Source organism: Euleptes europaea, chromosome 3, assembly GCF_029931775.1.
Source record: "Euleptes europaea isolate rEulEur1 chromosome 3, rEulEur1.hap1, whole genome shotgun sequence".
Lineage (NCBI taxonomy): Eukaryota > Metazoa > Chordata > Lepidosauria > Squamata > Sphaerodactylidae > Euleptes > Euleptes europaea.
Window position 1 is genome coordinate 54,120,466 of NC_079314.1, and position 15,173 is coordinate 54,135,638.

General features: G+C 44.4%; 1 protein-coding gene across 1 annotated transcript in view; it reads right to left on the reverse strand.

The window, feature by feature from the left end:
• Nucleotides 1–15,173, reverse strand: part of IL17REL (interleukin 17 receptor E like) — a 59,952-nt gene that overhangs the window by 13,596 nt on the left and 31,183 nt on the right. The window contains exons 6-10 of the mRNA XM_056846484.1: nucleotides 13,777–13,891; nucleotides 11,928–11,972; nucleotides 4,442–4,581; nucleotides 3,194–3,265; nucleotides 266–320 (exon numbers count right to left, since the gene is read on the reverse strand). Of these exons, the coding sequence (XP_056702462.1) occupies nucleotides 266–320; nucleotides 3,194–3,265; nucleotides 4,442–4,581; nucleotides 11,928–11,972; nucleotides 13,777–13,891 (427 nt within the window). The remainder of the gene's footprint in view (nucleotides 1–265; nucleotides 321–3,193; nucleotides 3,266–4,441; nucleotides 4,582–11,927; nucleotides 11,973–13,776; nucleotides 13,892–15,173) is intronic.

The window sequence follows — 15,173 nt, forward strand, 5'->3', positions numbered from 1 at the left end:
TTGGGACAAAGCCCAGCCCCCTGATTTACTGGATGACCTGAAAAGTGCCAGGAGGTGTCTAGAATCGCACTGGCAGAGAATTCATACTGAATCTGACTGATCATGTTATAGAATTCACTGTAAGACCTATGAAGCAGTGGTGATGGAGGCTAAGAAATGTTATTTCTCTGCTACTATTGCATCAGTTATGTCACCCTGCAACCTAGCGGCCATTCAGAAAGAGCATAGTGAATATTCAAAAATACAGGAAACACAGTTCACTTACTATTTGTAAAAGGACACATCTGCATTCGCCGTGCATCTGGAATCGCTGGCCAAGCCTACAATTAAATTTTTTCCCATTAGTTAAAATCTAATTCCAAATCTGTTTTTATGTCATCTTCATTTGTGTCCTGTCTATGCTCACGCATCACTCACAGTACAATCCAAAGCAGAGTTATACATTTCTGAAGTTCACTGAAGTAACTCTACTTGGGATAGCACTGTAAATGCTGGGACAGCTTTAGGCAGTCTCTATGGGATAGGTTTCTTGTGGAGGAAAGAGCACTGGATAGTTTTAAATGCCTGAAAAATACTCTGTTCATTTACTGAAGCACAGGGCAGATGGATGCCTTAAAAACGTGGAAAAGCCAATACCTAGACAGGTAAAGAAAATGCCAAAGCAGTGTAACTCCATATGCCCACCCAGTTCAGAACCAGCTCCCTCCCAGGCAAAAGTGCTTTGTTGCTCCTATAGGTTTTATGGGAGGAAAACTAATTTCAGTCTCTCTCTCTCTACCATACAGACAGGTTTAAAGGTTTCTTCCAAGGAAGCTTTAGACCAGGGGTGGGGAATCTCCGGCCCCCGGCCCGCCTGCCAAGGCCTGGAGCGCCATGGCCCACCTGCCGAGACCGGGAGCTAGCTATTGCTAGCCAGGCCCTTCTCCCGGCGCTTCAGGCTTTGCAGAGAGGCAGGAGAGCATGCTAACGAAACTAAAAGCTGATTGGGTGACTGTGGGGGTGTTTCCCCCAAGTCTCCCTGCTTCCTGTTCCTAGAGAGAAAGTTGTTGGGGGCACCCGAATCTCCTGCCGCTCTCCCCTGCCTGCGCCCTGGCGGCGGCGGTGCATTTTAAAGTTGTTGGGGGCACCCGAATCTCCTGCCCCTCTCCCCCACTCTCATTGCCCTGCCGATGGCCGCGCTGCACCCTCCGCTGGCTTGGTGGACTCCTATGCAGCCTTCCCCTCACTCTCCCCCGAGGCCAACGTACATGAGTGTGCGCAAAGGCAGGGGAAGCCGCAGAGGTTTCTCCCCCATCACTCCCAGCCACTCGTGCAGCTGGGGGCTGGCTTTTGTGTGTGTGTGCGCGCGCGCATGAAGCAGGGGGAAGCCGCGGAGGCTTCTCTCTGATCGCTCTCGGCTGCTCATGCGGTTAAGGGCTGGCTGGCTGGCTGGCTTGCATGTGTGTGTGTGTGTGCGCCCACGAAAGCGGGGGAAGCCGCGGAGGCTTCTCCTCGATCGCTCCCGGCTGCTCGTGCCCGGGGGTGGGCGGGCTTGTGTGTGCGCACGCGCACAAAGGCGGGAGAAGCCGCAGAGGCATCTCCCTGATGGCTCCCGGGCATGCCTGTGTGTGTGTGAGGGGGGGAAGCTGGGAACCCCTCCCTTTCTCTCTCTCTTTCCCTCCCTCTCTTTTCTTCCTTCCTTTCCTTCCTTCTTTCCCTCCTTCCCCTTCCTTCTCTGCATAGTTTCTCCAGGTGGTGGCTGGAGACCTGGCAACTCTGGCCTCTCCCCCCCCCCGGATACCTGCAACTGGTACCTACAACTGGTATGGCCCTCGAATGATGTTATAAATATGGAAATGGCCCTTGGCATGAAAAAGGTTCCCCACCCCTGCTTTAGACAAACACAGCCACGTACTGAGTATCCCTGTGAGTATAAAGGAAAGGCCTACACTTCTTAAATAATCATTAAATAAACTATCCCCTCAAAAAAAAGTGTCCATGATCCATCATTAACTACCTAAAACTCTAAAGGGAGTCCTATTACTTCACTTTGTATGATGGATGCAATGGGCTTGATCTTATGCAAAGGGCTTGTTTCCCTCTGGCACGTGAATATTTCTAATGGAGGTAGAGGAGGGATTATTTTTACCAATTCTCTCTTCCCTCTGTAAACCTTCACATCCTGACTCTCGACTGTTCCTGGGGATCTTCTGAACTACAAGGGCAATAGTGTGTGTGGAGGGGGTGGGAGCTGCTGATTCTATTCATGCACCACTGGATTAAACCCAGTCATTTTAATAGTATCGTTTTCTTTTTTTTCATGGGCACTTCCAAAACATTTGCAAACTTACTCTTTAGAAATAAGATTATGTTTACATATAGCCAGGGTACAATTTCTAAAATAGAGGTCCTGGGCTTTGGAAAGAGCTCAGCTAGATTAAATAAAAGGAATTTACAGCCCATTCCTGAGCTGACGGCGTACGCAGATGGCAGGGAAGAGGTGCAGCTGCGCCTCCTCCTAAACCGTTTTGCGTATGCCGTTAAACAAAAAAAAAGCTATTTTGCGGCTGTTTGTTTGTTTGTTTGTTTAACCAGGGCCTTTCGCCCCATAAGGAACAGCACTGCCGTTCCCGGTGCCGGCGTACCAAGCCAAACCGAGATAGGAAGCCACCTAACCGTCGGCTCCTCCCCCCGGCCCGCCCCTGGAATCCCCCCCTGCGCCGACGCAGCCACTCTATGCTGTGGTCCCGCGGCGCTTGGCCACCAGCGGGACTGGCCTCCCCGCCAGTGTAAGTGTGTGTAAATCCGTGATTACACACACTTATGCTGGCAGGGAGGTCATGCCGCCTCCTATGAAGTTTTGCCCAAATTCTCAGGAATGGGCTGTTAGAGACCAATAAAATGTTTAATGCATGAGCTTTTGAGAGCCAAAGCATCTTTTGTCAGAAACCTCTGATGTTAGAAACACTTTCCCTCAATCCTAGATCTGTGGGATTCCATGAGGAATTCTCCTCACACAATCTAGGACTTAAGTTGATGGTAAAATAGAAGTAGCATTGCACACAATTCTGGAAAGATTTCCGCCAGCATTTTGTTTGTTTGGTTCCTATTTAGAGATTTTGTTCTCTCAGAAAAAGCATAATGCCCTTTTAATGAGGAATTGCTTTTTTAGCCCAAATTACACATCCTGACAAAACAGGCTGAAAATACTTACCTCGATGCACAAGCAAGGCAACAGCTGGGTAAATGGCAAAGAAACTGATTTCACCAGGTCATTCCTTTGAATCTGAAATTGAAAAAAATAGCAGCAGCAAGTCAAGTATTTCTTTGTTTGTTTAGGTTTTTTTAGACACCTCTATCTGTCTTGTGTCTACAAACAATTTCCACTTTTCTCAAAAACTAGGTCAAGATGTAGGCTATTTTCACAGAGCTTTTCTGGTATTAGCGTATTATTTTGAAAGCCTGTGTTTGACTCAGGTTCATTCCAGATATACCACAAGCAAAATATGTGTTGCCTTCTGGTTGACTCAGAATAAATCAATCTACAGTAATATGCTTGGTGAGTACATGGAGATAGTTTGCAGGCCTCTGTTATGGACTAGAGTGGCCATATGAGGAGAGGGAGGGCTTCTGTAGCTGCACTGATGACAGAATTTTGGCAGGTCCACATGACAACCAAAATAGTACAATAGCATTTGTACAGTACTTAAAGTGTTCAACTCACATAGCAACATCCCTGTAAGGAAGGCCGCATTATTCCATTCCCCCCCAGAGGGGCTTGACTCTGGTCGCTTAATGAGTTTGTGACAGAGATGACAGTTGAACCAGCAACCTCTTTGATCACATCTCATTCTCTTAGCCACTATGCTATTCCAGCCCCTGAATAAGTACCTTATTCTACAAAACTATTCAAGGAACAGAAGCCCTATCCTTTCCATCTGGTCTCCTCATTTTTAATGCTACAAAGAAACAAAAAAAAATACAGGGGGCAGAGAATCCAACAAAAGTCAGCACAAGATTCCACTTCAATCCATGGTTTTCAATCTTTTCAGAGTCAGGACCCACTTCAAACCTGCAAACTGCAGCATGAGATCCACTAAGCCACAAGTCTGTAACATCACAGTCACATGACAGGAAGAGGGCCAGCCAAAGTTATGACCTCAATAGTGTCAAGACCACGAGTATGGGCAGGAGACCAAGAGAGTCACCGCCCATCCTAAAACACAAGGATCAGAGCTACAGAGGAATCCTCTTGACTGCTGAGCGATTTCACCTCACCATCCTGCTGTTCCTCTCAGTACAAATGCAAAAAGAGAGACGTGATACTCTTGCTCACTTTTCAGCTGATGCTTCCGAAAGACAATAAAAAATGGCAGCTCTGTGAGGCATCCCATGGGCTGAAGACCACTGGCTTAGATGAATCATTTCCACAAACCATTTTCAGTATATAGTAAGCACTTACCAAGGTGACCGGTCCCACATCCTCACATAAGAACCGCTGATGGCATAAACGAACGTAATAATCAGTGCTTTGGGCCACATCAGATACATTCACCAAGATGGTTTGTCTTGCTCTGTCCACTTCATAAGCCACTTTTCCAGCTGAAATTTTTTTTCAAAATGAACTCATTACAATCATAAAGATTCCCACTTGTATCACTTGTGTTTTGTAAACTTTTGTCAATGTTATCCAATATTATTAAAAGCCTGAAATTCTAAACCCAATGGAATATAAATATCATCTGATTTTCACCAGTGTTAAGGTCACTGAATTACCTTCTTTCTATGTAGGATTGCCAGCCTGCAGGTGGTGGCTGGAGATCTCCCCTTATTACAACTGATCTCCAGGAGACAGATCAGTTGCCCTGGAGAAAATGGCCACTTGGGCAATTGGACTCTATGGCATTGAAGTCCCTCCCCTCTTCAAACCCTGCTGTCCTCAGGCTCCACCACCAAATCTCCAGGTATTTCCCAGCCAAGAGCTGGCAACCCTATTCTATTTGACATACAATATCCATAAGGTATGACTGATGTCTTGCCCTGATTCATGAAGCCTTTTCAAGAAGAAATCAGCAAAATCTTGAAAGTACAAGGTTCCTCTTTTTAATATAATTTGTTGGCTCTCATGCTTCAAGAAAACTAGTTAAACAGGTTTGCCAGAAGCTTAGAAATGGGAACTGGATCATGAAATGGTCTCAAGACATGAAGCTTATTCTCGCCCAATCATTAAGAGAAAATATCTACAAAATGATATATAGGTGGAAATGTTGGAAATGTAATATGGAAATAGGCTCATTCCACCACATGTAGTGGACTTGTGACAAAGCGAAAAACTTTTGGGACATGATCTACAATGAAATAAGATTGATTATGCAGAACAATATACCTAAAACACCTGAGATGATGCTACTTAGTATGATACCAGATTCTATTTTAACTCAGAGATCATTTTTAATTTATGCCACCAATGCTGTAAGACTGATTTATGCAGCTAAATGGAAATCACCGGACATTCCAGACAAAAGAGATTGTATACAAAAAATGATGGAACTGGTGGAAATGGCAAAACTTACGGCATTGGTAAATCAAAAAGACAATGGGCAATTTATGGGTGAATGGGAGGCATGGAGAACTTACTGTGAAAATGAACTTCAATTAGGGGAACTTAAGGGTTACTCATTGATCTAATCTGCTTTTTACTGTGATTAAGGATGTTCTTTTTGTGATTAATATATATAGTTACTATAATTAAGTTGATTTGAAGTAAGGTAATAATTATATATGGTTTGAAATAATAAGAAAATATATTTTATTTTATTTTTGGATAAAGAATTATAACTATATATATGTAACAATATTAGGATTAGAATTTAATACAAAAGAGTATATACATTTATAATGAGATAGAAGGAGATGAAGGGGAAATCTTCATATTTTATTTTAGTATATTTGTATTTTCAACAATAATTCATTGCTTTTACCTTTTTTTACGATCTTTATCAATTGTTGAACTGTTTGTTTATATATTTGAAAAAATAATAAAAATTATTTTTTTAAAAAAAATGAAATGACCACAGGATAGAAATATTGTCATTCTTCACACCGCAGTGGGTTGGAGCCTATTGATAGGTTCAGCTAGTGAAGGAGCCTTCCTCCAGCACAAGGAGTCAAGGAAGTGTCAAGGGAAGAGGAAAACAACAGATTTGTGGGATCCAACCCAATATACCTCAGCATAGTTTCTAGTTCTTGTCTTAGTGCCCCTCCTTTATCAATCTTTATCGATCTTTATCAATTGTTGAACTGTTTGTTTATATATTTGAAAAAATAATAAAAATTATTTTTTTAAAAAAAATGAAATGACCACAGGATAGAAATATTGTCATTCTTCACACCGCAGTGGGTTGGAGCCTATTGATAGGTTCAGCTAGTGAAGGAGCCTTCCTCCAGCACAAGGAGTCAAGGAAGTGTCAAGGGAAGAGGAAAACAACAGATTTGTGGGATCCAACCCAATATACCTCAGCATAGTTTCTAGTTCTTGTCTTAGTGCCCCTCCTTATCTGTCATGCATGTTCACACAACACTTGTTTCTACTATGCAACTCCCAGCCAAATCATAAAACCAAAACCATCCACTTTGCAATAAGTACTGCCCTATATTTACACAATGGGGGTTAATTATTTTGATCACAGAGTTTGAGTTTTATGACCAATAATAACACAGGTGCCCCTGATCTTAAGCCATGTGTTTAGGACTGTTTACAGTGGCTGTCAAGATAAACTATCTAGGCTAATCTTTCCAGCCTGTTTTTTTTTTCTTGGCTAGCAGGTGAAGCACCCATCCATCCCTATTCCCTCCCCATCCATGCAGTGGAGGAGACTCATTAGTGTTCGAAACCGCTAACCTGAGACTTTGCTACTCTTGTTGCCTCCATATGGTCCCAGTCCTTTTAAAGCATGCTGTGGTTCCCGATGACCCAACTCTTGCCTGTTTCATAGCACCATAGGGTCAGAAGAGACCCTCCAACTCATTCGTCAACTTCAAGGCAAGATCTACCATAAATATACCACATGCAGATTAATCACAAAATCCAACAAGGTGAATGACATGAAAGGTCTCTACTGAGATGTCTCCGGGTATTTAAAGTCTTCTAATCTGTGCCTTCACAGGCAGTAATTTTAGGAAAACCTTCTGCCATTCCCCTGCACAGAGATTATCCAAGGTAATCATGTGATGCTTTGGGTGGGACCATGGATTAGTGGTAGAGCATCTGCTTTGAATGCAGATTGAAGAAGTTATCAGTTTCAACACCAGCATCTCCAATTAGTAGGATCAGGTAGTAGGTGATGTGAAAGACCTCTGCCTTAAACTCTGGAGAGCTGCTGCCAGTAGAGTAAACAATACTAATGTGGCTAGACCAATGGTCTGACTCAATAGAGGGCACCAAGAGGAAAATGGAATAGTATAGTACCCTTTTGGTCCAAGTGCTGAATGAAAGGCAACATCAACCTGTGAAGACACTGCTGTGGCAGGAAATAAAAAGGAGAGGAGAAGAAGGGTTGTGATGGCCAAAGCAGCAGTTCCATTCATGGAGGGAATGACACCAGTGACACCTTCTGCTCTTCAGAGAGGCAGCAGTATCACACCAGAAGCTGGCTACCTTGTGTTCCCAACTTGCAGCCTGAGCCCATAGGAGAGCAAGACTGCATGCCTGTGCAGGATAGAACCAACTATTGGAGTGGAGCTTCTGGCATACCCTGGAGCAGGGCTAAAAGCTACTCCATTTGATGACATCACTGTTCATAAAAGTCTTGACTATGCCCCTGCGTATATGGTGCCCAAAAAAATTGGTCTGGACTGCTACTATTTGGCATGTGTTGGGGATTGCCTACCCTGATTTAGACTGCTGCTTACAGATCCCAAAGGTTTCAGACAGAAACACACATACTTATTTTAATCTTTCCTTGAACAGAGAATGTTGTTTTCAATTATTTACAAAATTTATATCCCACCTTTCTGCTCTCAAAAGGGACACCAAGACGGCTTACAATTTAAAACATACTAGATACAATTACATTTTAAAACCATGAAAATCAACCCCCCCCCAACACACATCATTAAAACAAATTTAAGCAGAGTTAAAATATGTACAGACATAAAAAAAGCAGTAGTAGTAGTTTTATTGTTACAGTCATAGACCTGCACATATATAAAACACAATCTTAAGCTGACGCTTATATGAAATACAATCAACAATGCACATTTAAAACATTACATAAACCATCATAAAATTAAAAATTGCATACATCCATAGCCAAACATGTATCTGGTTAAATATAAAAAACCTGTGCAGCAAATAGGGCTGTTGATTCGGTTCGACCCGAACTGAAAATCAGCCGAATTTCCCTTGATTCGGTGGTTTTTAGTTCGGGACGAACCGAACTCAAAAATGGCGGGCAACCGGGGGGGGGCGAATTCAGCGAGTTCGGGAGTTCACGAATAAATCCAGCAAATTCGCCAGTCAGTAAGCAGCATAACCTTCAGTAAGCAGCATTCTCCTCCCCCGGCCAATCGGTGGCCAAGCTGGGTCTTCTTCTAGCCAATCAGTCAGGATTAAGTACTGGAGGAATCAGCTGATGTGCGGCCCGGCCGGTGAGAGAGAGAGAGAGAGGGAAATCTTCTTGTGTGTGTGCGGGGGTGCTTGTGCACATTCACTCCTTTCCGTGGCTGCAGGGGGTGCATTTTTTGGGGTACAAACCCCAAACTTTCAGGGGATATTCAGACAAGCCTTCTTAAGAGACCACCCAAGTTTTGTAAACATTGGGTCAGGGGGTCCCGAGATATGGGCTCCCCCCCTTTTTCTTTCCATGGCTGCAGGGGGCACATTTTTGGGTGTGCCGACCCCAAACTTTCAGCAGAGCATCAGACAAGGCTTCTTAAGAGACCCCCCAAGTTTTGTAAACATTGGGTCAGGGGGTCCCGAGATATGGGCTCCACCCCTTTTTCCTCTCCCCCCTTTTCCATTTCCGTGGCTGCAGGGGGCGCTTTTTTGGGGGTGCAGCCCCCAAACTTTTATCATAGCTTCAGACAATCCTTCTTAAGAGACCACCCAAGTTTTGTAAAGATGGGTTCAGTGGGGGCAGAAATATCGGCTCCCCCCTTTTCTCTTTCCATGGCTGCAGGGGGCGCATTTTTGGGTGTGCCGATCCCAAACTTTCAGCAGAGCTTCAGACAAGGCTTCTTAAGAGACCACCCAAGTTTTGTAAACATTGGGTCAGGGGCCCCCGAGATATGGGCTTTCCCCTTTTCCCTATTGGGATGAATGGATCACCCTCGAGAGATGCATACATATGGATCTCATATTGGATACAAATGGAATCATATTGGATTACCCAGCCTCCCAGCCGCTCCTGATGGAACAGAAGACAGCCACAGTAAGACCCCTTTGGGGGCTTTAATCTGTAATTTTTCTTTTCTCTCTGTGTGTGGGGGGGGGGGAAGCAGAGTCTGTGTGTGTGTGGGGAGGGAGCAGTTTCTGTGGGGGGGGGAAGCCAAAGGGGGCTTTTGCCGGTTCTGCCTGGGGTGTGTGTTCCCCCTCCAGTCTCTCTCTCCCTGGTTTGAGGGGGGGCTTCATTTTTATGTCTTCAGGTTTTTCCTCATTCATAAGATCAGGTAGGTTATTTTGATGCTTGCTCAAAACTGGTTTTCAAATGGTGACTTAAAGAATGCATCTGCCTGGTCCCAAGTCCAATGCAAAAGGAGAAATTCTACCCCCTTCTCATTATGCATAGCTAGCTGCCTCTGTCCCTTTCCATGGTTTGCAAACTCCCAGGTGTCAGGTGTTGCTTTGCACTGTTGCAAAGGTGCTTGTGTTGCTTTGCACTGTTGCATTGCATGCTTGTGTTGCTTTGCAGTTGTATTGTGTTGCTTTGCACTGTTGCATTGCGTGCTTGTGTTGCTTTGCAGTTGTATTGTTTTGCAAAATTCTTCACACCTGCCCCGCCCTTTGCATGTTTGCAAAGGTGTTGCTTTGCAGTTGTGTTGCTTTGCAAAGTTCTTAGCACCTGCCCCGCCCTTGCTCTCATCAGCTGTTTGTCGGGGCTGGGAGCTTTGTGCATGGGCTGCAAGCTCTGCCCAGAGATGCACATTAAGGGGGGGGACCCCTTTCGGGGCCCATATCTCAGCCCCCCCTGACCCAATCTTTACAAAACTTGGGGGGTCTGGCAAGAAGGGTCCTTTGAAGCTCCTCTGAAAGTTTGGGACCTCTACCCCCAAAAATGCCCCCCCCAGATCCGTGGAAAGGCGCGGTTGTGTTTTTAATGGCTTTATTCAGCCGAATTTTTTTCCCGAACTTTGAATTCCCGCCGAATTGCATGGACCCGAAGCGGGGGAGTTCGGACTTCGGCATATCCCGAATCTAAACGGGCCGAATTCAGCCGAATCCGAACTATACCGAATTTTTTTTAATTCAACAGCCCTAGCAGCAAATCTGCTATAAATAAATAATGTAAACCATCACTTCGGCACATGGTTTTACTATGTATTAAAAGTTATTAGCCGTCCTTCTTTCTTACTATGTCATTTCTTTTCTTGATGGCCAGGTGACAGAATTTTGCCACAGCATGAGACACATGAGCCACCTTATCTTCCAGTAGGTATTTAATTTTATCTAGCTCTGTTAACCACGAGTAATAACTTCATTGCTCAAGACGGGCTAACAGTGGGGAAATGATATTAGTTCTAACATCAGTGTAAAATCCACACTGCAAAATTGTATGTGATATTGTTTCAACCACGTTGGCTGAACATGGGCAACGCCGTTGCTCCAGAGGTACATGTCGGAACCTTCCTTCCAATACGGCAGACGGCACAGCATCAAAACGTGCTCTCAAAAAAGCTTATCTATATTTAAAATACGAGATGGTTGACAGGTAGGGGGCCGCTGTGGATCTAACACAGGGTTTCAATACACTGTAAGATTTTGGCAATAGTGGAAAATTGGATTGACTTTCGATATCCACAAGGCGTTGATGGACCAATGATTTTGCTTGCCTCAAGCCTAACTCCAGGAGATGTTCAGGATTTAACCCAACCATGTGTAGTTTATTGATTATTCTGGATGACCATATTGGATATGGAATCGCTGCTAGAAGGAGAAGGAGTAATCCATTGTGATTTAAATGGACTCTCAGCCAGTAATTGATGGAGATTTGCCAAATCTTTGTTTCAACCTTAAGCAAACCAACCTCCTGTCTTAGTACGACATTAGATGTATATTTGGGTACTTTAAATAGTGCTCTGAGGAAGTCTGATTGGACCCTTGCCAATGCCACATAGTTGGTAGCGAATCCTAGTTGAAACCCATAACTCAGCTGAGCTAATGATTTGGCTGAGTAAAGTTTTAAAGCTGAGGGAATGTGCCCTGCCCCTTTGGTCCTAAAGAATCTGAGGATAGCGTTGACCCTTCTCTGAGCATTAAGAGTGTTAGATCGAATATGTGCAGTAGCTTTTCCATTGTATTGGAAAAACTCTCGCAAATACTTAAAGTTTTTAACCTTTAAAATGCAAAAGGAGTCAAGGAAATGGATGGGAGTCTGTAGATGTTATGGCTGTTCCTAGAGTGATGTGACATCACTTCTGGGTTTTTCCTGAAAGTGACATAATGCTGTTGTGCAAAAGCCTTTTGTTTTGTTTTTGTTGCTGGCAGGCAAAGGGAGCTGGGGGCAGTAGATCTCCCACCCCTAACAGAGAAATGCAGGACATCCAAAGCTAGGACATTCCTGACAAAATGGCCACCTAACCTCTGCTTAAAGCCCTCCAGTCATTTAGCCAGTGTTCACCAGTCCTGATTTACCAAAATATACATCTATCACAGACTAGCTGAATTCAGAAGTAATAACAGTATTCTAAAACCATTACATATAATTTATACCTCCTGGATCTCAGCTTACCAAAGCAGCCTGGAATATTTTTCCCCACATCATTGTTTCTGCAATCTGCAAAATAAAAAACAGATTTTTTTTTCAGATAACACTTCTTTTTTGGGAACATCTGTTGTCTATACTCTTGAGGCCTATCTTGCATCAACAGAAACACCTCAGTAGTATATAAAGAGGACAGGATAGGGTGCAAATGTGTGTAGAACTGATGATGTATCAGAGACCTCTTCAGCCTGCATAAGAGAAAACCAGGAAAGGAGAAGCTGTATTTTTTCCCACTCTTGTTGTTTACCTCCATTTTGTTTGCCATAAACCTTCACAGCCTAGGGCCCACATATCTGAATGATCATCCTGGAAATCCACTGCCAATCAGACTAGACAAAACTGGGCTAGATGGACCAATGATTGACTCAATATGAGAAAGCATCATACATGTCATTGGGAACTCAGGATGTGATGCAGAAGCGATTTGGAAAAATATATAATTATCAGTTTTATCAATAAATTTTGTAAGCTGAATTGAGTCCTGCTGTGTTGGAGAAAAGTAGGATAAACTGCCTCAAAAATAAATGAAAATAAAAATTAGCTTTCTAGTGTCTTGTTTTTTGGTGAAACCCTTCCTTTGTTTCCAAGTCTCCTGGAAAGGAGCAAGAGTCCAGTAGCTTCCAAATTACTAAAAATAACCAATAGTATCAATACAAATTGAAGGCATAGACTGTCACCACATAAGAAACTATTTGGACAGGACGGGGAGGTAACCTGTTGTGAGCCTCCCTGAGCAGTAGGCATCATTCCGGGGATGGAAGTAAAGGCCTGGCCCGTTGACGCACTAGCAACTTACCTCGCAAATCACACGCATCCAATACACAAGAATCCAGACCGCCTTTAAATTCCTGTTCCCACTGCGCCTCCTTTCCCTGCTGCACTTGAAAATCCCCAGACCGGCAAGCTTCCAGGCATGCCCAGTCGGCGCTCCAAGCAAGGACAGTGATTGGTTCAGCTTTAGTAAGGGAGGTGGGGGGAGTGCAGGGGTTGGCTGGCAGCAGAATTGAGGACGCATTGCATGTTCCCACTTTAAGGCACCGAGTGTGGAGGACGTTTTATTTTTTTAACTCGCCTTATCAGCGGATCCTCTTACCGCGGAGAAACTGCACTCTGGAGACGTCCTGGGAATCCTTCAGGTGAGATGAAGTGGGAACATGCAAGGAAACCCTGCAGAAATCGGAGCTGCAAATGGTAAGTGCGGACACGGCCCTGCACTCTCCAACAACCCCCCCCCTTTTCTGCAGCCTCTGTGCTCTCATCTCAGCAACTGTCAGGAGGAGAGTGCAGAGAATACAGAGTAAAACCATCACAGCACCACCCAAGGAAACAGCAACTTAGCCATAGTGGACTGGGTGGTGGTTTCACTTGGCTTTCTCCATAGGCAACCACTCCTCCTCTGGGCTCCTTGGCAATCTCCCTCTCTCACCTGACCTGCTGTGCCTCTTGCTGAGGAGGGAGCAAGAAGGCAGAGAGGGAAGCCCTTCCCCTCAACCCAGATACACAAGGGCTGGCAACAGTTCACCAGTGCTGGGAGAACACTCTGGTAATTTAAAAAGTTATAGCTACATATAAAGATTAATAGTTGTATCTTATTGTATTGTATGTTTGGAGGGGCAGCACACAGGGCAGTGATGTGGCTCTCTTGGTTGGTGGGAATTGCAATTGCGGATCTCCATGCACTGCGAAGCAAGTACCATTGGTTTAGGGGTTACAGATCTAACAGAGGGACCGTGCCAATGTCCTGGTCAGTGTGAATCTTCATTTTAGCATTAATGACCAACTCAAGACAATCACTCCTCTCGATATCGATTCCTACCTTCAACGTAATACTCTTGATTCAGTTGGACTCCACAGTAATTTGGAATCGTTCTCATGGTCACATAGACATGCTGCCCTGCAGCGACTTCAAAGCAATTAAATTGCAATTTCACCTGTTTGGAGTATATGTAAAAATTAGATGAATTCCAGACCATGCAGGATGATTAAAAAACGGGAACAAGAGTAGATAATGATTCTCAGGAGTTCTTACTGACCGCTTTGTTCAAGCTTGTAAAAAGCTATCTGCTTCGTTGCATGTCGTAATTTTGAATCATTAAAGATATACAAAGATAAGAGCATCCTGGCAATTAAGAGCATGTTATTTATTTCTTTATGCCAAATATTGGTTGGTGGCTCTCTCTGTAACAATGCTGAATGGTTCCCAAGTGCTTTCTATTTCAAGAAACGCAGAAGTAAAGCACTAAGAGGGAAATTGTTGGGAGAACATCTTGCCAGGTGCACTACATCTCAGCTGTGTTTCTGTCTCCTTCCTGTCTACAGATATAAAGCCTAGGCATGGATAGAGCTCTTTAGCCTTGGCTCTTAGCCCATTGTCATTGAATGAGCAGGCTACTGGATTCAAGATATAGTTTTATGTTTGTTAATTTTCTATGTTTATTCATTGGCTTGTGCTTGTTTAAATTGTTGTTTGAGTCTATCAGTTTCTTTTGTGAGGCAATTTACAACCTGGGGTTGCCAGCACCAACTTCCTCCCTAGCCTGTTCCTGGGACTTCCTTCTTATCCTCTCCCAATTCTCCTCCCACCCCGCTCCGTCCTATTCCCAGCTTTTTCCTCGCCCACTGGAAGTAGAGTTGCCAGGTCCCTCTTCGCCATCAGCGGGAGGTTTTTGGGACGGAGCCTGAGGAGGGGAGGGACTTCAATGCCATGGAGTCAAATTGCCAAAGCGGCCATTTTCTCCAGGTGAACTGATCTCTATTGGCTGGAGATCAGTTGTAATAGCAGGAGATCTCCAGCTACTATCTGGAGGTTGGCAACCCTAACTGGAAGTCAGCTTCCTGTCCCATGCCACTCACCCAGGTTGCCTTCCCATTGGTCCCTCAATCCCAGCCTTCTAACCCCTCCCCTGTGTCTCCTTATCCCAGCCCACACCCATCCGGGCTGCCAACCGAGTCCTGGTTGTGTGGGAGGGGCAGCTACCCACTCTTGTCTGGAAGCCAAGCCTTTGGGAAGACAGCATGGCATAAATATACAATGCAATCCGAAACAGTTATGCCCTTCTAAGTCCACCAAAGTCAATTGACTTAGAAGTGGGTTAGTCTGTATAGGATTGCCCTGACAGTCAAAACAAGAATATCAATTACCGTATATACTCGAGTATAAGCCGAGTTTTTTAGCCACGATTTTTGGCTTTAAAAACTCACCTCGGCTTATAC